The sequence below is a fragment of the Cenococcum geophilum genome (assembly GCF_001692895.1).
Source record: "Cenococcum geophilum 1.58 unplaced genomic scaffold K441scaffold_15, whole genome shotgun sequence".
In the NCBI taxonomy this organism is placed as follows: domain Eukaryota; kingdom Fungi; phylum Ascomycota; class Dothideomycetes; order Gloniales; family Gloniaceae; genus Cenococcum; species Cenococcum geophilum.
The window spans coordinates 456,621-480,756 of record NW_027137573.1 but is presented as its reverse complement, the minus strand read 5'-3'; the positions used below and the strand labels follow the sequence as shown (position 1 = coordinate 480,756).

Here is a 24,136-nt window from a genome sequence, read left to right as displayed (position 1 = left end):
ACTTATATTCTCCCTTACTATAAAATAGTTAACTTCCTTTTTACGGGAGGTCGTCTAATATTCCTTAATGTCTTTTTCTGGTAATAGGCCCATATAAATTATTACTGCCAAGAATATAAGAAGCTCCCTTAGAGAGGTAGGCTTCCATTTTCAAGGCCTTATAACCCTCCTACTTTTATCCTTATATTCTCGGTAGGGGTAAAGCCTTACATACTCGTTCGTATGTGCGGCAAGCTCTTTAAGTAAGTCGTCCGTCTATATAAGCCTAAATAATGCAAGAGGATCGGTAGGATCAACGTGTGGTGGTAGATTTGGTGCGCCATCGGTATACGGAGAATTAATAGGAAATAGTGTGAAATTAGGCAGTGGCCAAGGCTCGGGTGGTGGAATTTTGGCTTTCTTATACTTTGGAACAATATATTAATTAGGTTTAACAAGGTCTGCATTATTAGAAGTACGTTTACGGCCCATTGTGGTAGTTTAATTAATATACAAAGCTATATAGATACTACGGCGGAGACGCGTATTGATGTTTTGGTGTTCGCGCACGGGCCTCTTTTGGAGTACGCCTCAACGGCGCATGGGATAGCCGTGCTTGACCTATCCCCTACATCTCCGAACTCCGAATTTACCGGACTGACATCCACATATCCGTTATCGGATCTCGAAACTACCGGTCGTGAATCAGAGATTAGTGGAGATATCGAGCGGTGTCGAAGTGTTGCAGAGCGCTCAGGTGCCCTGGGCTGATTCTGAGTAAATGGGTTTATTCGGCCCGGGTTGCGCATAGAAGGAATTCTGGCTGGCTGGAGCTGCAAGCCCGCGTCTCTCGGTGCCTTGCTCTGCGTGTTGCCATAGTCCAGTGCTCGCCCTTCCGCTTTGTCTTTTCCCTTCCAGTTTCCCTCCGCTTTCTCCACAACCTCCTGTCTTGCGAATAACGGTGGCAGAGACGGGATGCCCCTTATGCTGACCCTTGCATACCCATCGAGGCTACTCGGGTTGGTATAGGTGGATGCAGCGTTTGTAGGTTGGGAGTATATGGATGAAGCCGCCAAGCTGACTTTCGAGGCGTTGAGATTGCTTCGAGGCGCAGTGTTTGCTGTTTTGGTATCCCAATCCCTAGACCGAGCTAGGTTTGCCGGCTGCACATTAACGGTGGAAATGGACGACGAATATGGGTTTTGGGAAGGGTTAGAACTGGTCCTGGAGGAAGAGGCACCGACGCTCCAGAGGCGTGGCCTATCGTCAACTTGTTGAGGCGACGAGTTCCAGGAATCGGACGAATCAATTGTTGGAGAGCTAGATCCTAGTTTAGGAGAGCCAGGGAACTTTGGCGACGTCCGAGGCCCCAGTCCCGCATGCGGATCCCAAGGCTCAGAGACATCAACCGCATGTGGCCGTTCGACTTTGCTACATCTCGCCCCCGCTAGATCCACGCTGGGATCCAAGATCTCACCGCGGCGAATCTGGCCCCGGATCTTACGGCTCATCTCCTTGATCTCCTTCCCGAGCGCCCACGCCTCCTGTATCAACCTCTCCGACCCCTGGAAGCCCTTCAGCCACGCCTCGACCCACTGGACCCTGCCGCTCTTCCCATCCTTGATGCGCTCACTCTTCATGCGTGCAACCATCCCCGTAAGCAACGCAAAGCAAACATTCTCATCGCCTCCAATCCTTGCAAGCATGCACGCAAAGCACCCATCCTCTTGCCTCCCCCACTTCGAGACCCTCCTCCGCGTCCATGGTCCAACTAGCACCCTGCACGGCTCCCTCTCCAGCGCCGCCTCAGCCACCGGATCGAACCCCTCCTTCCACATCTCGACAACAGGCTCCAAACACCAGAGGCGCTGCTCCTGCGCAGCTGATAGCACGCCATGGTACCACAGCGGCGCCAGCGTCATCGGGATGCCCGTATCGAACTCGTGGCGCACCCACGCGAAGACGCTCTGGCACAGCCGTGCGCTCAGCCGGCCGTGCAGCTGCGGACACAGCTCGCCGAGACGGCCGCGGGCCGCGGGCGCGTGCGCCGGTTTGAGCGCGCCTGTCAGCGTGTGCGCGAGCGAGGACTGCAGGTGCGGGCGCAGTGCCGCGATCTGCTGCTTCGTGATGCTGCTGTAGGACGAGCACTGGACGCCGGCGTGGTCGACGTGTGGCGGTGGATGGTGCGAGAGGATGGATGTGAGGGCGGCGATGTCCTCGAGGTAGAGATGCGAGTAGGAAGTAGCGCGGGGGAGGGGGGGTTTGTACAGGCTGCGGGTGGCCGCCATTGGGAGTGATGAAGGTTTGGGGGGTCGGGTTGGCATAGTACGGGATTGCTGAGCTGGATAGGGGAATTGGAATAGATTGGCCGGCAATCTATCTCGAGTTTTACGGTTTAAGTGTGAGCAGAGCAATCAAACCTTGCGTTGACAGGGGAAATACAGGATTGGACAAGAAAATTAACATGAGTGTGCTATATATATGCTCTAGGATTTTTGTAGTGAAATAAGAACATTGTAAAAGAAATATACATTGTGAGACCTAGTGATGATCTCGTTTTCGCGCAGTGGGATTGTGCAGAATAAAAACTGGAGCATAGAGGATAGAGGGAGGGGTAAGTGAACAGAGTGATGCTGAGAGTTCATAAGGGTGTAGGTGCATGCCTTCGCTAAAAGTAGTATTGAGGCATTTTGTTGCTATTCCTTGGACTGGCGGTTGATTTATGAGGAATTGAAGGCCACAGGAAAGGCTTGATAGCGAACATATGCTTAGATAGAGAAGACAAAGAAATGTTGAACAATGTTTTGTTATGCTCACCCGCAGTCTCGTTAACAGATGCCAATAGGTTAGAGAGGTTATTTGGGAGATGCAATCAACATTGTGAAACGCGAACAGTTCAACTTCAGTCCCAGCTGCAATGGAGAGAATAGTTTGGATTGACTGTCACGATCCAATATGCAAAAACGCCTCCCATACCTTCCGGAGGTAGCGACAGTCTTTGTACAACAACAGAAGTAGCCTAGAGAATCATCTCAAGCCACTCTCTAGACCCCAAGACAGACAACTTGTGCCGAGTAATTGGTAATACACGAAAGAGAAATAGAAAGCCCTAGAGTATTTTAGACATGAAGTAATAGACATTAGGATACTGCATTACCATCAGAAGCGAGGGCAGTCTACAGATTATAACGTCGAGGAGCTAGTTGATTAATGGCTACTTTCAACGCCCAAAACATTACCACCTTTTCCATGTAAACTCTCATTGACTCTGTTTCTTAGGCCTTTCAGGTTTCCTGATTGCTGTGTCGCGCCAGCTGCTTTTTTCCTCGAGCTTCTCCTAGAAGAAACCGACGTCTTTTTCGTTGTCTCATCGAGCTCTGATGCAGATGAGTTGATGCTGTCAGACTGTGATCTAGGAACTTCGAGGCTATTATCCCGGTCTAACTTTTGCTGTGCATGAACACGGCTCTTCTCGTATCGTGCAGATACATCACCTCCCTTCCACATTGTGCCCAACAGACGATCCCAGAATGTGAAGAAAGGTTGGGAGAAGTTGCTCTTGATTCCCCAACTTTGGTGGTGTATATCGTGATACCCAGCATTGTTTGATGTTATCAACTGGAGTGGATCAAACGGAAGTGAATAACCGCAATGGTCATCGACAGTCTTGATGGTAGAACAAGTGAAGAACCACATGGATTGCCTGACAGTCATACCAGATACGAGGTATGCAAGACCAGTACCAAGGGTGTCAAGGAGGAAGCCTTCAAAGGGATGGTTGTACAGAGCTCCATACGCGTAAGGCACATACAGTCTGTGATGACGAGAGTGGAATGTGACTAGTTTCCGTGTTAGCATCTCAGGCCCATGCACGGACAAAGTGGTATGATAACGTACCATATAGCCATCTATTCATATGCATCGCACGATGCAAGAAGTACTGCCAAGTATCCACGACCAGGATTCCTAGCAGGAATTGCAGGACTGGAAATACCATCCAGTACACGGCTCTCGCAACAAGCATCTCCCAGGGCGCAAACCTCGGTACAGTTCTCTTTTGGCCTCCGGTAGTGACCAATTGAACCAGCCAGGGATATTTTCCTCCAGCGAGCGCTCCAGCAGCTGTAGGATACGATCCTGACAATTTTGCTGCTAATGCACCTACATCAAGACCAATCGTTGAGAGCACGATGGGAATCGCTCTCTGCGCAATTCGAACTCGCTGAGCCCACACAGCAATATCATAGTCCTCTTTTCCGTATGTCGCGTCCTCGTCAATCATAGCAAGTCCGATACCAAACAATGTCTGTATAATCTGCTGCACAATGACGTCGCGGAAGACGTCCCATCTCGAGACGTGGTTGCGCTTCAGCAGTTCTGCAGGCGTATGTAACCTATACTGAGGAAAGAGTTCGTATACATCGACCATGTGAAATATCATAGACACGGCCCAGTAAGCTATGATTGGTAGGGCTAGTGTGAGGTATTTGTCCGGTATCCACGAAACCAGCGGAGGAAGAGGATGTAAGGTATAAGACGGCAACGGCGGGAGATCGTAGGGTATAGTCGAGTTCGTCATGTTGAGGAATGTAGCCTCAAGTAATGTCTGAATATCAGCTCGGCGTAATCTTATGCTTTAGGGGTGGCGGAGAAGCGGCGGATCAGGCGGAAAGGAAAACACGGTCGTCGGAGGCAAAAGGAGCGTAGGAGATGACAATATGGTCGTAAAGGAGAAAGCGATGAGATTTAAAAGAGAGGCAGTCAGCTCGAGAGCAGAGGGGTGGAGGTGAACAGGTGATTGCGAACAGCTCACTTGCTCATGACGAAGAGACGACGCTCGCCAAAAAACACGGGCGCGACAAGGCTTACGGCTCAGCGTGGTCACGGAAAAACTCGGCGTGGTTGCGGATGAAGCCGCCGACCTTTTTCCGGCGGCACTATCCTAATCAAACCTAACGTCTTAGCCACCAAACGAACCAGCCACTCGAGAGAGCCACCTAAAATCACACTACTACTTATTAATATTTAAATATAAAATCCTAAAAATAAATACTTATATTACTAAGATTATTATTTATTCTTTGCTTAACGTCTGATACGGTTCCTAGTTTCCTAGTTGCGGCCCATGGAGACTCGGGGGAAGATTGCAGGAAAAACCCCTAGCATTGTGGGGAGGAAAAACCCTATGAGCCACTTCAGTAGGATAAAAAACCCCGGGTTACTATTCCCGCACGTAGCTACGGTCCTGCGGCCCCTATAGCTACATCCTAACCTCCGTTAGATATTAGATCTCCTTAGTAATGTAAGAGGCCAGTCCGACTGGAACTGTCAAACGGATAATGCAGGATAAGGACTCTGTCTATTGAATATGGCTCTAGAAGCTCTCTATATAGATCAGGTAGGTCCAAGCAACTGAGTCAAATAGGTAATAGAAAATAGGTAATGAGACATTCGATAAGACATTTAGTCATAAGTTGAGAGACAACTAAGACATAGTTCGTACAGACGATCTAGGTCGTCAGACAGTAGTTCGATGGTGGTAAGGAAGCCCGATTCAGGTCGACAGGAACGTATAATTATCTAATCGACAGTGTCGAATGAGAGTCGAAGGTAAAATGCACTTCACATGGGAACGTATAATTATCTAATCGACAGTGTCGAATGAGAGTCGAAGGTAAAATGCACTTCACATGTTCAAAGGACAAATGCTTTCTGACCTCTTCTATTTAGAGACCAATCGCTAGTTCTTCTCTAGAGGAGAACCAGCTTTCTTTATGATCCTTCTGAGACACTAGTAAAACCTTTCGTCCCTTATCTGTCTGACTAAGTCTCATCTAATATGTACCTTTTGGGAGAGCCCGTTACAAGTAACCACTGCTTCCTTCTTACAGCTTATCTATAGCTAAGGTTCGCTACATCCTAGCTAGGCCTTACTGTTAATTATTATATACTTATAGTTTCCAATATCTATATACGTCCCCTATATACTATCTCTTGTAGACCGTTGCTATATACGCCCTACCTTTAACCCCCCCCAAAGGCCTATTAATAGCGTAAGGGGGATTTATCCGTAGCTACTATGTGCCGAAAGGCGAGCGGGATATTATATGCGCTCTGGGTATCTTTTATGCCTAGGCCCTAGTTGCTAGGCCCTCTCTAGGGTGACTAGTTGTAGAGAGGAGACAAGGTTAACCGTGGGGGTAATCTAGGCTGCTAAGCAGTATTCGGTAGACGGCGAGTAACCGCATGCTCCGCGAGCGATTAGGGGGTATATTTGTTCGTTCGTTCGTTCGCTCGTTAATATGAGGTCGTCGATACTTTCCATTGGGGGTCGGGGGACATTGGAATCCATGCCGTATCCACGAGGATTACATAGGGCTCGGAATAGGAGCATATAGCAGTTGTCTACTATAAAGGGGTAACCATTAGTGGTGGTTTTCGAGATCTTACCATCCCATATAAAAACTTTTCACTACCGCCCACGACGTCTTTAACAACCACCAGGTCCCACCCGCGCACTATGTGCGACGTCTCTACGTTGACTCTACTGAATCCGAAGACTAGCTGGTATTTCGATGGCCCATATTACTAATATAATAAGCTTTTAAAGTATAGTTTTTATTTTATTTTAACCATTTAAATTAAAAATTAAAAATTAAGTTTTAATATTAAAACCTATAAATTATTAACGTGAGCGATAGGGTTATGACGGTCAGCATAGTTATGACGGTTCCTAACAAATTTCGTCTGTGCGCAGTTTTGACGTTCCAAACCGTCATAACCCTATCGTTCACGTTAAGTGGTGGTGAATTTATTAGTAGGTAAAGTTGGCTGATTTTAGTGTAATTTTGGGTGGCTCGTTTGGGCGGCTAAGAAGTTAGCGTCCTTTCAGCGAATCGACTCGGAATTGAAATCCTCGACCCCGCCAGCCCACTACCTAAAGGTCCGCTCCAGTCGATAGACGTCTGATCTCCCCAGATCTATTGCGCTCCTTTTCTATTTATTTCCCTTACATTTCTTGCTGATTTCCCTAACCCTTCAACCACCATGATTATCTATAAGGTATGCACCCATCTTCCCCGCCTTTTCGCTCTGCCCCTCCAAGCCAAGCATCCTTCAGCCATCGCAGCCTCGAAAACTTTTCTATTTCGCAAAGCTTCTGTGAGATACCATATGCTAACGCATTTTGGCAGGATCTCATTACCGGCGATGAGATCATCTCCGACTCGTACAACTTGAAGGAGATCGACGGGGTTGCTTATGAAGCCGACTGCAAAAAGATTACCATTGGCAACGAGAATATCAGTCCGTCCTCCCTTGATTACTACACTCTTGCAACCTTTAGCATAATCACAGTTGAACCAGCAAATGCCTAACGTGCATGGTGCCCAGATATCGGTGCCAACCCTTCAGCTGAGGAAGCTGAAGAGGGCATCGAAGATAATGCGGAAACTGTCATTGATGTCGTCCACTCTTTCCGCCTTAATGAGACTAATTTCGATAAAAAAACATATCTCAGCCATCTCAAGAGTGAGTTGAGAGCAATGCTATTGGAGATTCTCGCACAAGTTGACATTACCTTAAGCATATATGAAGAAGGTCAAAGAAGCAATGAAAGAGAAGGGTGCGAGCGATGACGAGATCAAGGAGTTCGAGAAGGGTGCCTCAACCTTCGCCAAAAAGATTGTAGGAAACTTCAAGGACTACGAATTCCTGATTGGCGAGTCTATGGACCCTGATGGAATGTACGTTGCGATACCCCTTCTAAGTGACTACCTAAATGTTTTACTGATTTCATTCTTCTACAGGGTTATCCTCCTTAACTACCGCGAAGATGGCATTACTCCTTACGTCACAGTGTGGAAGCATGGTTTGAGTGAGATGAAGGTTTAAGGTGGACGACCTAGACATCGCGACGGGCATAGCTGATTTCTTTTGCTCAACATCCTAAATGCATAAATGGATATTGGCCGTAGTGTCTAAAACTGCATGATATACCACCCGATTCCTTCCCGTCTTCACAATATCCCAACCGCAACCAAATACCCAGCCGTGAGTTTCTTCGGGGGTATCCCGAGGACTCAATTCTACCAAGAGATAACCTACGAGCCTCCGCCCCCCGACGAAGCAAGCCTTTCTATCCCTTCCGCTGGTGGCGTCCTACGAGAGGTGGACCGTGCGTGAACACCAGAATCAAAGTACGCGTAAATTCACGGAGGCTTGATCCTATTGGTTCTATTGACCAGCTCTTATCGATAACAGTAGGACGAAATACACCTGCTGAAGGGATATTCTTAGTGCAGTTGGTAGATGATAAATCAACTTCCGTCTACAGCTTGTACGAGCTTCGGTTTCTCCTCCCCCATGTGCGCGCAACACACACCTAATTTCGCTACGTCTGCAGCTAAATTAGTATGTGGAGCTAGCAGGAAAGGGTACGTGGCCAGGGCTTGGGCCACGGCCTACCTCGAATTCGGAGCTCTGAGCTCGATTTTGAAGCTATTCTGAACTCCTCTCCCTTACCAAATTGTAATAATACCTCCAGATCCTGGTGTTTTACCCCGTTGCCTTCCTTAATATGGCTCTAAATATAGGTGACTAGCAGTACGCCTTTATTAAAATCTTTCTTATAGCCGGCGCTAGTAAGCGTATATGCGCCCGCGTTTAGAGCTCATACTAATTAGAGAAAGAAGCTTTACAACACCATGATCTAGAACAGATATCACGACCTTTAGTGGGGGAGAGGAGTTCAGAATAGCTTCAAAATTGAGCTCGGAGCTCCGAATTTGAGGTGGGCCGTGCTCAAGCCCTGGCCACGTACTACACCCCCTCCTGCTAGCTCTACATACTAACTTTAGCTGCAGATGTAGCGAAATTAGGTGTGTGTGTTGCGCGCACACGGGGGGAGAAACCGAAGCTCGTACAAGCTGTAATGCAGATGCTTTTCAATGCATCTGCCCAAGGGCTAAACCCTGTTGCCCACCATGAGTCATTGTTCTTAAAGCATCAAAGGCTGCAGCTGTTCTTGCATTATAATGTGATACAGCATTTCTTGGCACGCTGATTAGCTAATGACAGAGCGTGGCGCGTTGGGCACGTCTTAGGCCGGCATCTTTGCTCTTCCCATCGCTGACCCCCGGGCAGGAAGGCCTCCCCCCAAATCCTTTCTCCTCGCTGACCTCACTAAATGTTAATGACTTCTTCCTGCCTGAAGTGTTGACTTTGATTTGACTTTGACCTAGTTCATCTGGTCACCTTTACTTTATTCGAGCATGAGTCCCCGACCACCCGAACATACCGAACGTATCGAGAGTGAACCAGTTGCACCACCATGCACACCCAGTCGCAGGCCCGGAGATGAGATCAATGAAATTGTCCTGTCATTAGAGAGCCGCTGGGGCCTTGGCCTGTCCGTTCGAGATAAACTCTTTTCTCCAAGCACTAGCAGTGGTTCTATCCCTGACAAGGTATATAACAAGATCCAACGCGTGTACTTCAAAAAGGGGAAGCCACTCGACCGGATTTTAGCAGAGTTCAACTCTCATGCGTCAGAGAAGCCCTCAGGTTCTGAGAAATTGGATTATTTACTGAGGCTGCTGACTGAGGAGATTGGTAGCCCATTTGGGCAGAAGGATTCAGGCCGCCACCAAAGTCCCGTCCATAATCTCCGTTCACCTCTGGGTAAGCGACCGCACTCTATTTTGTAGATGCCTCGACAGGGTAATCCAGCCTCATTGGATCGGGTACTTCCCGCCAATATCCTCTATCCTTCTACTTTACCTCTCCATGTAGATGATGCGGTGCTGTGTTCCCCCGATCGAGTTTCCCCATGCTCAAGATCTAGCCAATAGTGTCATTTTCTATTCTGTCGGCCTGAAGCGAGACGAGATGAAATCACCTTATGTAGAATCATGGAGGTATGTTGTGCTATACTGACGCTTTCTCGGTCACAGTTGGCCACAATCTTACTATAGACACTGAAGACGTGAGGGTTCACCGTGGAATTGCGGGGACTGAAACTTCTGCCTATACCCCTGCACATACAACACAACCGGGGACACCAACGGATGAAGAGGACGAATACACAACTCCTCCGGAATCACCCACGCTAGCTGCCAAGGCTCCTAATAGGCACGTGCAGATGGGTCCACCGGTACGAAACCCCGAAGCATTGGATAATCTTCTTGAGCGTGCTAAGCCAAAAAAGAGGTTATCCGAGAGTTCTGTGGGCGAAGAGCAATCCTCAAAATTTTCGAAGACTCCATATGGAAGACAACCTCGAGAACCTGATCAGGACGTCCCGGATTGGGGGTTGCAAAACCGTCCTCATGGTTCATTCTCAATCTCCGCACCGAATGTATCAACAGCAAATACTAGTTTCGACTCTACTGCCACTTCAAGTACCACGTCATATTCCACAGTATTCTCAGGCGATGGCTACAGGACCACAGCTACAGCGAATATATCATTTTCCACCGAAATTACGGAGCCCGATGATGTTGATTATCCGGACTTGGCTTCTAGCCCCGCTCCCAGTAGCTCAGCGACGAGAGAATCTTTGGATGACGACGCATCACTCAAAGCTCTAAAGGCGTGTGAATCACATGAAGCACCCCTATCACAACCTCTAAATGATCTTTCCCTCGATACTAATGAAGAGAATGAAACAGAGTTCGGACAGAAGGGCCACGATGCTAAGAGTAGACATCTTGCTATCGCAACTTCAGAAGGTGCGAATAGGACTTGTGATACTAGCCCAAGCAAACGCTCGGGTGTTCAGTACCAAGTTCGTGATATTCCCAGGCAAGGTCTGACCATTCATGAAATGCCACAAGGGATGAGAGATGCACCGTTCATCATCCGCTGGGAATGTTTTCGTATTGCTCTAGAAAGCAAGGTACGCCCAGAAGACATAATGTCCGAATACGACCCAGATTATGGTGATTATGATAAATTCTGGGAAACCATATTAAAAATTCCTGCCTGCTCCAAACTACGAAGACGAGAATCTAGGAAAGCATGGTCAGCCGCAGAGAAAGATTTTGAAGGTTACACCTTCAAAGGAAAGCTCACCTTCAACACGGATAAGAATGGCCCGCTTTTCAATCTACGTCTAGATACCTTACAATCCTTACCCTCTTGCCGGTTCCAGCGAGCCTTCGGAGCAGACCGATTCCTGTATCTATCTGTCCCATCATTTTTAAAACTTCCACCGCATATCACGGGTCAGACACAACACGTTCTCCAGGGATTTCAGGAATGGATGCTTCGAGAGCACACATTTCTTGGAAGAAAGTGGCGCGTGTATTTCGTAGGCCCTAAGTCAGACAAGAAGTCTACCAACCGACCAGAAGGAGCTTTTGGTTTAAAGATAGTGCTCTTCGCGACTTCCGGCTGTGATATACTACCGAAGTCTGACCATTCGAAAGGACTACGCAACCATATGTACCACTCCCTAAAGCCAGAGTTGACCATCTACGAGATAATCAACTGGTTCATACCATTGAAATTGAATGCTGGAATGACGTTCTGCAAAGCTTACGCACGTCTGGAGCTCGGCCATTCGAAGACTACCCCGGGTTTAGTCTTCCGGCCGTCACAATTGAGGGAGGGCCTAGACATTGGTGCCAATGGCACTCAGGAAGACACACGATTCAACGACCTGAATATTCAATGGGATGAAAACTATGATCCTACAGATCCTGCCATCATGAATGACGGTTGCTCTCGAATATCGGTAGGAGCCGTTCGCGAAATCTGGAAAGGCTACAACAAAGCCTATAAGATGCCATGCACCTTCCAGGGTAGGATTGGAGGTGCCAAAGGGGTCTGGATGCTGAGTGCACCATTTGGCACAACTGACCCATCTCACTTAGATGTGTGGATTGAAATTACCAAGGAACAGCGAAAATTCGATTCACATGCTGAAGACCTCAATGACAAGACTTATGACCCGAGTCGATTGACATTGGATATTGTTAAGGACGGGATGACTCCTGTAGCTTCTTCTCTTCACATAGCCTTCATTCCGATATTGATTGATCGAGGCGTACCTAAAGAGAAACTCATTCAACTTATGAATGAACGTCTAGACTTTGAAAGGAATGAACTGCTGGAGCTGATCGCATACCCTGAACGCCTAAGGAAATGGATCAATGAGCAGGCTTCTGTCATGGAAGAAGGTAACCGAAACCGAGGGATAGCATGGCAAGCGAACCTACCCATAGCATTGAGCGAGAAGATCATACTTCTTCTTGAGGCTGGATTCTCACCCGTAAAGTTCAAATACCTGGCAGATTTGTTTCAGCGCTTTCTTGAGAAACAACTTGAATTCATGAAGCGGAACCTCCGAATTCATTTGGGCAAAGCAACAAATCTTATTGGCATCGTTGATCTAGAAGGAGTTCTCGAGCCCGGTGAAGTCCATGTCCATTTCTCGAACAACTTCGTAGACAAACTGTCCGGAGAGAGCTACCCAAATTTAAATAACATGGAAGTCCTTGTTGGGCGTCAACCTGCTTGTCGACGATCAGACATCCAGAAAGTTCGTGCTGTTTTCAAACACGAGCTTGCACACTTTGTCGATGTTATAGTATTTCCAGTACGTGGAACGTATCCTCTCGCTGGAAAACTCCAAGGTGGGGACTACGATGGGGATATTTTCTGGACTTGTTGGGAACCAGAACTTGTAAAGCCCTTCAAGAACGCGCCGGCTCCCACCAAAACACCTCGTCCAGAGGATTACGGGATCCATGTAGATCAAAGGACCCTTGGAGATGTAATGGGAGATAATTCGACCGACATAAACAGGTTTTTGGAACCAAGTTTCATATTCCGATGTTCCAATAGTCTTCTAGGGAGAGCAACCAAATTTCACGAGAGGCTCTCCTATTGGGAAAACCGCATTCATTCCCGTGGAATCAATGCTATGAGCGATGTTCATGACTTACTGGTAGACTCTTCTAAAAATGGCTACACGTTAGACGATGCTACCTACCAACGACTAATTCAGGAGAATCCACATATCGAAAAGAAAAATCCTCCCGTCCCCGCTTACAGAATCGCTATGGAGGAAAACATGAAAAGAAAGAATGTGTCCAACGATTCCAACGCGGCGAAGACGCACCCTGACTTCAGCAAAATTTGCGATTACCTCTACTTCAAGGTTCTCGAGCCGCACACTAAGGAAACCATTCGCAAAGTCAGGGATGCATTCGCGGGCGGTACAGATTGGGACTCTGATTTGCAGTATCCCTATGTCACAGAGAATGGCTCTGCTGAGTCCGTGATCCAATCAGAACTGCAGATGCTTAGGGAGGAGCTTACGGAATTACATCAGATGTGGATTACTCGGATTAAGAAGCATGGCGACGCTTTCGTTTTCGAGATTTACAACGATTGTGTTGAAGACTGCTACAATGTCTATAAAGCCATAATGCCTACCAACTTGACTGATCGAGTCATCAGTCGTTGGGTGCAGAGCATCCCTGGCGGCCGGACACATTGGCAGCTGTTGAAGGCCTCGGCATTGTTCAAGCTATTTCATAGCTTCGGCCAAAACGGTACCTTTGCATTCCACCTTGCAGGAAACGATTTGGCATATATAAAGGCAACTGCTAGTGGCACAGAAAGAACCATCAAGTGGAGCATGTATGCTTTGTTGAAACCAAGGAAGGTTAAGACAGCAACAAGAGAGATTAGTGTCATTGGTGAGGATGAGTCAGAATACGGGAGCGCGGTAGAAAATGAGGATGACCTTTCGGATTAGATGGATTAGAAATAACATAGGGAGCCACATTAACCCATTTGGTAACAGGTGGGGAGAAAGAGGAAATGATGGAGTGGTAGATCGGTTAGAATTTGTTTCAACAAGTTTTCGTTGACAAGAATTGGGAAATGACGCCATGGAGACTGACCCAAAAGGACAGAAGAGAGCAAAGCCAAGGCCAAGACATCAAACATATGGCTTCAATTTTGTGGGCCATTCAATCGCATCTCCACCAATTTAGCAGAACGAGTGCACCGACACGGGAAATATTATTTCAGAGGAATTCTTTGAGGGCTAGCTATGCCCTATTCCTAACGCGACAGAGTTTAACAAGATTACCTGGACCTTCCGGTTGTGTGGGACGAACCTTGGTATTTTCATTTGGAAATAAGAACACTAGTGGCTTGCAACTGGGCTTTCATTATGGCGAACTCGATGGCATAATTCGGAGCAAATGAATGGAACGCAACGCGCGTTATAGGTCAAAATCCGTCCTCGGGCATCTTTTCTTTTTCCAAAAGTCATTCCGTTATCCTTTCCTCTTGAAACCTCACTTTCGCAAACGACTAAAAGTGCTTGGAAATGTTTCCGCCGCTCTGCATAGGAACTTAAGTAGGTTTTGGGATTCCTTCTTCTCCGCTTGGGATGCATTCACTTGATTTTTGGAAACTACTAGGCAACGGCTGCCACATGGAACCAAAACTTTCGGTAACCCTACTTTCAGCTAATGCTGGATGTGCTTTTCCTATGTCTAAGTTCAACGACAAAGCTGTCCTTTGGCTCGCTCATGATGCTCGCCATGGTCTCATGGAATCGAGATGCATTCCAGGCATTCGGCAGTGAATTTTTATGTCGTTGAATTACCCCATCTAATATTATAGCTCAAATTCTAATAATAACAGGTCCTGCCCTTACCAATATCTACCCCAGACATCAGGTTAGACCCCACCGTTCCAATTCCATGGCAATATCGTATACAAAACTGAAAACCTTCTCGAGTCTTCAATCTGCCCAATCGCACTTCCTACCCTCTCACACTTCCATCCGCTCCTCCACCCTAAGTCATAGCCCCTCTACCCAACTCGCACTCATCCCCCGCTCATCTCACACCCCCGCGAGATCTACAACGCTCATCTCAAACCGCCTCACCAGCTCCCCGACCGCCTTCCTTACCTCCAACAGCACCAAACTCTTCCCCAAGCACTGAAACCGCCCACTCATAAACACCAGCCCGACCTGTCACTCCATGACCCCCCGCTCCGGCCGGAAACACCCCACGTCCTCCCCGTAAACAGACCTGTCTCGCCGCAACGCGACGAAGGAGACCACCGCCTCTATCCCGCCGGGGATGCGCGTGCCGTCGGGCAGCGTGGCACCGGCGGCTAGGCAGCGCTTGAGGAGGTAGGGCGTTAGGAGCGGGAAGAGGCGGAGGGACTCGAGGATGAAGGCGCGGAGGTAGGGGAGGTGGTTGATGGTAGTTTCGGAGACGGTGGGGTCGGGAGGGTGCGGTAGGGTGCGGAGCTCGGCGAGGAGGCGGGCGTGGGCGGTTGGGGAGCTGAGGATGCGGAGGAGGGTGTGGCGCAGGGCGGTGGCGATGGAGTCGAAGCCTGCGAGGCTGGTGGGCGGATTAGTTGGGTGAATATAGTGGGGCGGGGAAGGGAGGGGTGGGGAGGGGATGCGCAGTCGGACTAGGGCTTCGTCGGCGGCGTCAGCGGGGGTGAGGCCGCGGGCTGTGAAAGAGGCGATTGCGGGAGAGGCGGGCTGCGAGGCGCCATGGTGTGAGTGGGCTAGCCTGCAGAGAGATTTGGTATGCGTCAGATGCGAATATTCTCCGTGTGAGAGGTAGATAGGAAGATTGGGGGGAGAATGGTCACCCTTTGAGGCTGTCAAAACCAAATCTCCGGACCATGCGGCCTGCCATCTTGAACATCCATGGGTCGCCGAGGAGTTTAGCTAGGAGCAGGAATGGAGCAGCGAGAAAATGTAGTGTCAGTACATGGGTCGCCGAGGAGTTTAGCTAGGAGCAGGAATGGAGCAGCGAGAAAATGTAGTGTCAGTACATGGGTCGCCGAGGAGTTTAGCTAGGAGCAGGAATGGAGCAGCGAGAAAATGTAGTGTCAGTATGGTCCGGACATTCCGTAGAGATGACAGGACATCCTCGTTCTTGGTTATATACCCAAATGGTTTGCCGTAAATGAGATCGGTGATAACGTCTAAGGTGAAGAAATGTGCTGCTGGGCCACAGTCGGATGACCGGAAATCTGGTCACCGAGAAAGATATTTGGACTTGATGAAGTTGATGAGATCAAACACCACGGCATCTATGCGGGCCTCACAGTCGGGCATATCACGGCCAGAATACTATCACAATACTGTTAAGTATGAAATTGGTAGAGTACAACCTAGCAATTACCACGCACGGCTGCACTCGAAGCTACCTTGGAGCGCAGGAAAGCGTGTCTATCTTCACCAAAACAGCAAACCAAGTGCTCCCGATCTGCTTCCAGCTTGAGGGATTGTATTAGCTCGAGCGACGCCACGGTGATCGAGCGGCATTCATTCGGTGGACAGGATCGGCGTCGGCCGTGAGAAGAATGTTCAGCGCAATACGTGCGAGAGGGCCTAATATTGCTCACAAGATTATCGACCAGACACTGCAAACTTTTGTAAAGCGAATCCCTACCGTATGTTTCACTTATATGAGCTAGATGAAGATACGAACGACCAGAGGACACTAACCAAATGGACTAGGCATTAGTGAAGTGACCCAGGAAACCTTTCGAAGTGTAACTAGCAGCCTGGAGCATGGTGAAGATCTCTGAGAACGCAAGAAACCAAAATCAGGTCACTGTTAGTGAGCTCTATTTCACTTCCTAACAACTAGTGCTAGTTTGATCACTAAGTGTAACAATGGAAAAGTAAAGGAGACAGAGTGTCCACGGGGGCGGGCCGGATCGATGCAAACATAGCTGAACGTTGTTTGGATAATCAGTGTGATAGAAGCGGTCGAATGGTCATGAGTGAATATAGCCCGAAGAGCGGAGAGCGGAAGATGAGCAAAAAGAATGAATGATATCGTCCGACAATTGAGAAGTATTAACCAGTAACTCGATAGGTTGAATATAGCTAGGTACGAGTATATTTTGTGACGAAGGTGAAATGATATTCTTTGTGCTGACTTCGAATCTCCGTTACGAAGAGAGGTGAGCAGATCTTGAGCAACTCCGGGTTGCCGTATTTGTCTCTTGCTATGTCTCATCATACGTCACAATAAGAGAGAGATGCCCTTACTCTTGCTAACTCCCACTGACAGATTTCACCTTCCTCAGCCCTTCACATCTTTGGCGCTTCATCATGACCAAGTAACTCCGTTTTGACGGAATGTAGGTAGCATGCAGCCTATTCGACCGTCTATTTCAGTCGTCTGGAGTATTATTTCTTTCTGTGGTATATCCCCTGATTGGCGATCTTTTAGGGGACGTGCGGAATTCTTTGTAAATGTCTCAAATGCAGCTAGCCTCAGTGAGCGGCACAAAACATTTCTCCCCCGCTTATCTCCATGTCTGTGTGGGGGAAGCCCGCAGCACGACTGAACCTCAATTAACGTTGCAGCTCTCTCGCCGAAGAAACATCATAGGCCCCTGACTTACTAGAAAGTTGATGTAGTCCTCTTTCCCCCCGGCCATGTTGGCGAACTCACCTCCTTTAAAATAGCGCGATCGTTTTTACAGCAGACTAAGACAGCCAAAGACAGAATGGCAGCCGAACTCGATTCCTCGCGCTACCTAGCATCGCGCGCTTCGCTCGAGCGCGACGGCTTCGTCGTCTTCCCCGCATCCTTCTTCCCCTTCTCATCCTCCTTCGAAGCCCTCCGCACCGCCGCGACGCGCTCCGCAGCGCTAGCCCGCGCCGGCAAATGGCCCCACATCCGCACGGTGCCAAAGCAGTTCCCGCCGTGGTCCTCCGACCCGAGCAACGGCATCTGGGGCGTGCAGCACCTCCTGCACCCGGACCTGCCCGACCACGCGACCTTCGCGCGCAGCTACTTCGACAAGGAGCTTCTGCAGCAGGTGCGGTTTCTGATCGGGTGCGAGGCCGACGAGCTGGTCATGGAGTTGTACAACTTGCTCGTGCGGCCGGACAAGGATTTCGCGCTGCGCTGGCACCGGGATGATATACCGGCGACGGCGACGGCCGAGGAGGAGATGGAGAGGTTGGGGAGGCCGGCGTTCCACGCGCAGTGGAATCTGGCGCTCTATGATGATGCGAGTTTGATAGTTGTGCCGGGATCGCACAAGCGTGCGAGGACCGATGTGGAGAGGGCGGCTGATCCGTATGAGGATAATATGCCGGGGCAGGAGGTTGTGCATCTCAGCGCTGGAGATGTGGTTTTCTATGACAATAACATCCTACATCGGGGTGTATATGATGCAAGCGTGCAGCGGATGACGCTGCATGGGAGTATTGGGTATACTAAGGGTAGTAAAGACAGAGCGCGAAATGTGTTGCAACATGGGGTCGGAGAATGGGTAGAGAGATGTAAGTTCTTAGATTTGGGCCCGGAGATGAGTAAGATAGCGGAGGGGATGCGGGACCGATTGGTGGAGATGGGGAAGGTGAGTGGGGATGTCGGATTCTTCTCCAAAGAAGAATGAACGTCTCGCAACGGAGAAACTCCCGGAGGAGCATTGAAGTTGAGCCAGCTAACATTACTTTACGGCATACGCCGAAGGAAGTAATATATGACGAGACTGTCGAATGTTCGACTTCTTCTTTAACGCCCTGCTCACTGATAGAATGATGTCTCTTTATAGAGCGCTCCTGGTAGCTGTTACGATTTCGCAGCTGCAACTATGGAAGTTCTTTGGATTTTGAAACCTAATTAACTGCAACCGATATCATCACCCCTTACGATACTGGCATCTTTTTGAACAAGACGAACAAGGTTCAGGATGCTTAGAGAATGAACGTCCACGATTGAAGAGTGAGCAGCCTTGAGAACCCTGGTAACGATTTTTCCACGTAAAATTGTAGGTCTGTGTGCTGAATGTTGCCATCTCATCTTGTGCTGCTGTAATAACATCTGACATATTGTACAATAAATGAGCCAAATAATGGTCCTAGGATCTCATACGGTTGCCGAAGGCTAGTAGGAGGCAAGACGAGAGACATTCCAAATGTAGGATTGGGGGCGGCCAAAGGAATATCTAGAGTTGTGCTCAAGACGGGGGTTTGGAGGAAGCTCGGGACTAGGCGGCTGTGTCGCGTTCATTACATCTTCTCTAATAACAATTCCAATATCGGACGGTACCATGCAAACCCGATGTAAAGTTGGCTTTCACTTGGTCTGCTTGATTCTCTGGAAGATGTCCTGCGTAAGTAGTAATGCTCTCCAATCGATGGCGCTTAGAGAATTTACAATAAAGCCGGTTTAGTCCATTCGTGACTTCGGTTCAGGAAAATTTGGCAGCTTCGAAAAGCTCTGGCACCTCTACGCAACATGAACGGATTTTGCAGAAGCCGGCAGTTGACCAACTCCCAAACGGACAATGGGCGGCAACTGGTCTCAATGTATAATCGGATTCTAGCATCCGTACAATACAATTACAAACCAACCCCAGATAACCATGCAGAAAAGAAAACTTGATTCCGAGCAGCCACTCTTGGACTTCTTTGATGTTGCCTTGGTAGGATGTGTCATAGTCATCATTCTTTTCTCGAAGAAGTCTGAGGGGTTGATTTTCACTGTCTTCGATTGGCTCTATCTGAGTGATAGCTGCCAACACTCTGCAAAAACACAGCCAAGCGAGAAGACATCGGCACTTAGGCCTCGCCTCGACTGGTTAATAACCTCAGGGGCAGCATAGGTTTTGGTGGATGGGGTGGGTGATTCAGTATCCGACTCGGATATTGTCGAACGACGCGCTAATTGCGATCTCCTATGTAGGTATAGATTAGGGGTGTCTTGGCCATTTGGCTTGACTGTATATATTGAGGCTCAACGGCCTACATTAATTCGATAGAGTTCTCCTTCTTGACTGCTCCGTTTGATAGATATCGTCTAGTATGAGGGCGAGATGCCGAAGTCTGCTATGTAGACTTTGTACCGCATAAAGTGGCCTAGGTTGTTGCCCTGCATATTCCGCACTAGAATGTTTTTGGGTTTAATATCCATGTGTTTGGTAACATTGGAATGGATGTATTGCACGCTCTGGACAGACATCCGAAAAACGCCGATAAGCAGAGCTTTTTGTCAGGGAACTCCGCAAACAAGAGAGTCTCCCAATCTACCAATCTTGCCGCGCTCTCGGATCCTGGGCTTTCCTATATATGATCAATAAAGATCTCCAAATTATACTCAGCGACGGGATGGAGCAGTATGAGAGAGGTCCTTGCCAATGGTATATGTACCAATGGCCCGTACAATGTGTGAATGCTGAGGGCGCTGCAGATGCTCCACCTTCTTAATTGCATCCTCTTGCATGATTCTCCGCCCGCATTTGATCGTCTTGCAAGCGAGTCGGGTTCTCTTGCTGAGGACACTTTGCACTAATGCTGTCGTAAAGTGCCCGAGGGCCTTTTCGATCACTAGAGGGACATCTTTCTCTTCGCCTTTGTCGAATTCTGCATGCTGGCCTCGTCCTGACCAATTCTGTTCCTGAAAAGGCAGGGGGATCAAATTTCGGGCTTGCAGGAAACGATACCAGTCGGTTTTCTCCACGGATGTTAGCTTTCTTTTTTGCGGGGTGTATCGGTTTTGTGAAGTGTGGAGTTCAAGGCTGAATGGCGGAATTATCTTGTTAGTTGTCTGATCTGATTCGCTGTGGTAAGAGGTATATTCGCTAGACCTAGTGGTGACACTCGTATGGTATATATCGGTGCTCGTCCTCGAACCTGCCGTCCAAAATGTGTCCGTATTCGTTCTATTAGAATCCGTTATATATAACAAAGCGTTACGAGCTTCGTAGTGAAATCGAAATTCCAGTGCCCTTTTGTGGTTATGTGGAGCAGAAAGTTGGGATGATTTTGAATTTGATTGGAAAGACCCGAAAAGTCGAGCCCGGGTTCCCTTAGGGCTTTGCACGTCTCACAATCGAGGAGACTCGTCTTGTTCTTCTAGGATGACTGAGAACATACTTCCCAAGCCAGAATGTTCTTTTTCGGGCACGGATAGTAGAGGAAGGTCTAGTGCCGATTGACCGCGCCTTGTTTTATCTTCTGGAGTGTTGTGCTTCCTAGGCTCCGGGAATTTAGCAGTTGATCCATTGGACCCTGCAAAAGCGGTTCTTTAATTAAAGTAGGGGCTGATGTGTTCTACTCGGCACTGTACGAGATGATGAGCTGAGGAGGCTGTAAACAAACCTCCTGGTATCATTGCGTGACATGGAAGCCTTGTCAACACGGCTAGTGATACCGGAGAAGATCTCATCTCTGGAAAACAGTCAGGGCGGCTGTCTAGCATTAGAGGCTACGCGCTTACTCTGATAGCGGCCACGAAAGGCATCGGCGGAAGGACTGATCCACCATGAGGCTGATGCCTGCACCGCCACTGGTGGAGCGAGTCGAAACGCCATTTTATTAGGGAATGTTCGAGCGTCAGATTGAATCTGAACCGAAAATACGGAGAAAGAGCGCGCGTTCCTTCCTGATTTGCTACGCGTCTGTGGATTTGTGTGCAAAAGCCATTGGATGGAATCTGAACCTTTTCAATATGACGCCGGGACCTCATATCAGAAGCTTAATGCGGTAAGGTTGCTAACTTTAGCGTATTATTCTGGCGTTTTACGAGCGGTGAGAGGAACATCGAAGTTTTGAGGCTGTGCAGACAAAATCATACTGAGGCCTCCATATTACAGCTGAACAATCCTTGTTCTCGATGCAACCCGAGATTACTAGCAAGTAGTACCATCATGTGGCTGAAATTGCATTACCTTACCGCGCTGTGGGGATTCCATAATGAAGGCCCCAAGACATGGGAACCAGATCTCTGGAGAGATCGTCTTCCCGCCCCCACGTGACCAATTTCCACACTAGGGAGCAGGTTGAAGAATAGATGTATTTACCAGACTGTATATTCTGCTGGCAACGGCGTAAATCCGAAGGGTTGAACAGACACAGAGTTACTTCATAATCAAATCCTCCGGGTTCGCACATTGACGATTCATCCAAACATGTCGATCATCAGTCCAAAATACTAGGCAAGACGCCAAAAATACCTGCCTCCAATACTCCAAGAGACGCTCCATAACTCCCTTCCCGCACTAAACTTACAGAATTAACTAAAAATGCGCGCTTAATATGGTGCTGAATTTTGGCTACTTTGGTGACTGTGATATCTTCCTAGCTCAATCTCCCTTCTGCGCTCTTCACGGCTCACGGCCCGCGAATGACCGCCAGAGTTCAAACTTCTGCTCGGCCTAATATCGCTTCGGCCCCTACTATCTTGCCCTGGCTGTTCCCATGCGCTCCGGTCGTGGTTTGAGTTTACGGTGTTCGTTATACTTGTAGAGCGAGTGCGCTGAGAGTAATATTGATGAGTCGTATGCGGCGTAGCTAAGAGCTCGGCGCTATTTTCTAGCCTGTCTCGCTCTTCATTGTCTTCCGGGAGGTCAATACGAAATGTGCTTTGCGACGCGTCTGGGGATGGGCCTGGGTCGGTCTTCATGAGTAGCATGGCCATCTGATGGTTGACCAGATCATCCTCAGTGAGCGGGGGGGCTTCTGTAGGTGTCCGCGCTGACGGGTACATGTTTGGGATGAAGTTGGAGTAGAAAGCCGTATCTGACCACATTTTGTTTGAGCGAGAATTGGTTTGCGCGCGAATGCGAACTATCCTGTGGTGTGTCCACCAAAAAAGCATGCCATAGATGACGCTGGAGCCGGCGGCGAGGACGATGCTGACAATGGCGGCGGTGTTCCAGACGAAGCGCTTGCTGGAGGCGAAATTGTAGAGAACGGTGAGAAAGCCGAGGGCGGAGGAGGCTAGGGAGGGGCTGCGGGGTGAGGGGTTAGCATTATCTCAGAATAGTGAATGGGGAATGTGGAAGGTTCGTACAGAAATATAGCTTCCGCTTGGAATATTTCATTCCGGCAGGAAAAGCAGAGGAGCGCAGTGAACGAGTATCCGGCTGTCATTAGGGAGACGACGAAGACGGTGAGGACTCCTTTGCTCAACCGAAGCTTCGGATCGCTATCGTAGAGTGCCGGCGTGATGAGGTATCTAGTACATGGCATAGTTAGCCTTATGAACAGTCACATAGGAATATCCGCTGGTTTGCGCACCCTCCTAACATCATCCATGATGCAGCAAGAGCCATGAGTCGCCAATACCACTGCAGCGAGTCAGCTTCAGTACTCCAAACCACGCGGTGGAGGGTACACTCGCAGGCACAGATTCTCGCTCGGTATTTAGGTCATCCAGAGTGCGGTAGTTATGCTTTTGCGAGCGCATTGGTGGACTGTTTTGGAGAGCTGCGAGTATACGCAAGACAGGTTGCTCGAGGGCTCAGTCTCGCACACGCCGGTGAATCACCAAGCGTTTCATGCAGAAATGTGTATATAAACGAAGAACGAGCGACGGCCACGGCCTACTTTTGCAATGGTGTTAGAATTGAAGTCTTGCGAGGCTCAGCTCGAGCAAGATGGCAAAGTCAGCCTAACGAGGGTTCCCGGGATCGCGGATCCGTCCACGCGTCTGTCAAGGGTATGGGGTAAGGTAGGTAAGGTGCCTGAGCGAGTATCAAGAGCAATTCGGCGGCAAACGAGTGGTGAATTATGATTACAAGTTTGTTTGAGTTGAGAAAGACGACGGGAGGTGGGGAGGAGTGTTGGTTTCAAGAGACTTAGCCTGTCCAGTGGTGGGCTGTGAAGTGATGAGGGCTGGAGGATTTGCATCGCAACGCTACGGCGGCGGAGAGGGCATGCAGTCGGCAGGGGGCTTATTAGCTTTCTGCTAAGCTGAAAAAGGTACGGTTGGACCGCTTGAAATTGCCATTTCACCAGGTCATTTCACCAGGTCATTTCACAATCCTCTACTCGTTTTCCCATTTTCGATGGTGCAAATGCCCATCCTGAGGCAGACGGCTTCGGCGATATCTCTCCACCACGCCTCACCAGAACGAGTGGGAAACTGGGGAGGACAGGGAGCGTTTTTCGCCAAATATAGCATCAAACTCTCCTAAGACCACCAACAACTGTGGCTGGCCTTGGGCGTCTACAACCTTAAGACGTCCCACATTTCCCCTCCTCAATTCTGCCTCAGCCTCTCAACGATGCAGAGCGTCATCGAAAGCTGCCTTGCCGGCGCGGTCGGCATCTACTCTTCGCCCGTGGACAAGCCGCCCGCATGAATCGCCAGTAAGGCTTAATTAATTCGGTGAACCCTGATCA

At 48.8% G+C, this 24,136-nt stretch overlaps 8 protein-coding genes across 8 annotated transcripts; 4 read left to right on the top strand and 4 right to left on the bottom strand.

The window, feature by feature from the left end:
• Nucleotides 1–961: 961 nt before the first annotated feature.
• K441DRAFT_676236 (uncharacterized protein) lies at nt 962–2,267 on the bottom strand (the record flags this gene model as incomplete). Its single annotated transcript, XM_067650934.1, has 2 exons — nt 962–1,129; nt 1,224–2,267. The coding sequence occupies 2 exons, from the start codon at nt 2,265–2,267 to the stop codon at nt 962–964; spliced, it is 1,212 nt and encodes a 403-aa protein (XP_067505351.1).
• Nucleotides 2,268–3,186: 919 nt separating this feature from the next.
• K441DRAFT_554224 (sphingosine hydroxylase) lies at nt 3,187–4,558 on the bottom strand (the record flags this gene model as incomplete). The annotated part of the gene is made up of 2 exons (XM_067643218.1): nt 3,187–3,818; nt 3,877–4,558. The coding sequence occupies 2 exons, from the start codon at nt 4,556–4,558 to the stop codon at nt 3,187–3,189; spliced, it is 1,314 nt and encodes a 437-aa protein (XP_067505350.1).
• Nucleotides 4,559–7,021: 2,463 nt separating this feature from the next.
• On the top strand, nt 7,022–8,284 carry K441DRAFT_657832 (translationally controlled tumor-associated). Its single transcript, XM_067648245.1, has 5 exons — nt 7,022–7,041; nt 7,173–7,284; nt 7,372–7,509; nt 7,565–7,724; nt 7,788–8,284. The coding sequence occupies exons 1-5, from the start codon at nt 7,027–7,029 to the stop codon at nt 7,870–7,872; spliced, it is 510 nt and encodes a 169-aa protein (XP_067505349.1). The 5' UTR covers nt 7,022–7,026; the 3' UTR covers nt 7,873–8,284.
• Nucleotides 8,285–9,251: 967 nt separating this feature from the next.
• Nucleotides 9,252–13,747, top strand: K441DRAFT_554607 (uncharacterized protein; the record flags this gene model as incomplete). The annotated part of the gene is made up of 2 exons (XM_067643236.1): nt 9,252–9,660; nt 9,933–13,747. The coding sequence occupies 2 exons, from the start codon at nt 9,252–9,254 to the stop codon at nt 13,745–13,747; spliced, it is 4,224 nt and encodes a 1,407-aa protein (XP_067505348.1).
• Nucleotides 13,748–14,657: 910 nt separating this feature from the next.
• Nucleotides 14,658–14,997, top strand: K441DRAFT_657829 (uncharacterized protein). Its single transcript, XM_067648244.1, has one exon. It carries the CDS (start codon nt 14,709–14,711, stop codon nt 14,952–14,954), a length of 246 nt encoding a protein of 81 aa, XP_067505347.1. The 5' UTR covers nt 14,658–14,708; the 3' UTR covers nt 14,955–14,997.
• Nucleotides 14,998–16,406: 1,409 nt separating this feature from the next.
• K441DRAFT_60883 (uncharacterized protein) lies at nt 16,407–17,225 on the bottom strand. Its single transcript, XM_067645486.1, has 2 exons — nt 16,487–17,225; nt 16,407–16,426 (listed from the first exon to the last, which is right to left on the bottom strand). Exon 1 carries the CDS (start codon nt 17,007–17,009, stop codon nt 16,614–16,616), a length of 396 nt encoding a protein of 131 aa, XP_067505346.1. The 5' UTR covers nt 17,010–17,225; the 3' UTR covers nt 16,407–16,426; nt 16,487–16,613.
• Nucleotides 17,226–17,484: 259 nt separating this feature from the next.
• On the top strand, nt 17,485–18,589 carry K441DRAFT_608363 (uncharacterized protein). Its single transcript, XM_067645462.1, has one exon. It carries the CDS (start codon nt 17,503–17,505, stop codon nt 18,400–18,402), a length of 900 nt encoding a protein of 299 aa, XP_067505345.1. The 5' UTR covers nt 17,485–17,502; the 3' UTR covers nt 18,403–18,589.
• A 3,212-nt stretch (nt 18,590–21,801) lies between these two features.
• On the bottom strand, nt 21,802–23,286 carry K441DRAFT_60870 (uncharacterized protein). Its single transcript, XM_067645481.1, has 4 exons — nt 23,133–23,286; nt 23,030–23,079; nt 22,803–22,967; nt 21,802–22,740 (listed from the first exon to the last, which is right to left on the bottom strand). The coding sequence occupies exons 1-4, from the start codon at nt 23,196–23,198 to the stop codon at nt 22,041–22,043; spliced, it is 981 nt and encodes a 326-aa protein (XP_067505344.1). The 5' UTR covers nt 23,199–23,286; the 3' UTR covers nt 21,802–22,040.
• Nucleotides 23,287–24,136: the final 850 nt, after the last annotated feature.

Bases quoted from the DNA above. Each gene is read 5' to 3' on its own strand.
- K441DRAFT_657832 (XM_067648245.1), top strand. The intron at 7,285-7,371 runs GTCCGTCCTCCC...CATGGTGCCCAG, and splicing joins CATTGGCAACGAGAATATCA to ATATCGGTGCCAACCCTTCA. The intron at 7,725-7,787 runs GTACGTTGCGAT...ATTCTTCTACAG, and splicing joins TCTATGGACCCTGATGGAAT to GGTTATCCTCCTTAACTACC.
- K441DRAFT_657829 (XM_067648244.1), top strand. From the start codon at position 14,709: ATGGCAATATCGTATACAAAACTGAAAACCTTCTCGAGTCTTCAATCT.
- K441DRAFT_60883 (XM_067645486.1), bottom strand. From the start codon at position 17,009: ATGATGAGACATAGCAAGAGACAAATACGGCAACCCGGAGTTGCTCAA.
- K441DRAFT_608363 (XM_067645462.1), top strand. From the start codon at position 17,503: ATGGCAGCCGAACTCGATTCCTCGCGCTACCTAGCATCGCGCGCTTCG.
- K441DRAFT_60870 (XM_067645481.1), bottom strand. From the start codon at position 23,198: ATGCGCTCGCAAAAGCATAACTACCGCACTCTGGATGACCTAAATACC. The intron at 22,968-23,029 runs GTGCGCAAACCA...GCCATGTACTAG, and splicing joins TCATGGATGATGTTAGGAGG to ATACCTCATCACGCCGGCAC. The intron at 22,741-22,802 runs GTACGAACCTTC...CTCACCCCGCAG, and splicing joins CAAGCGGAAGCTATATTTCT to CCCCTCCCTAGCCTCCTCCG.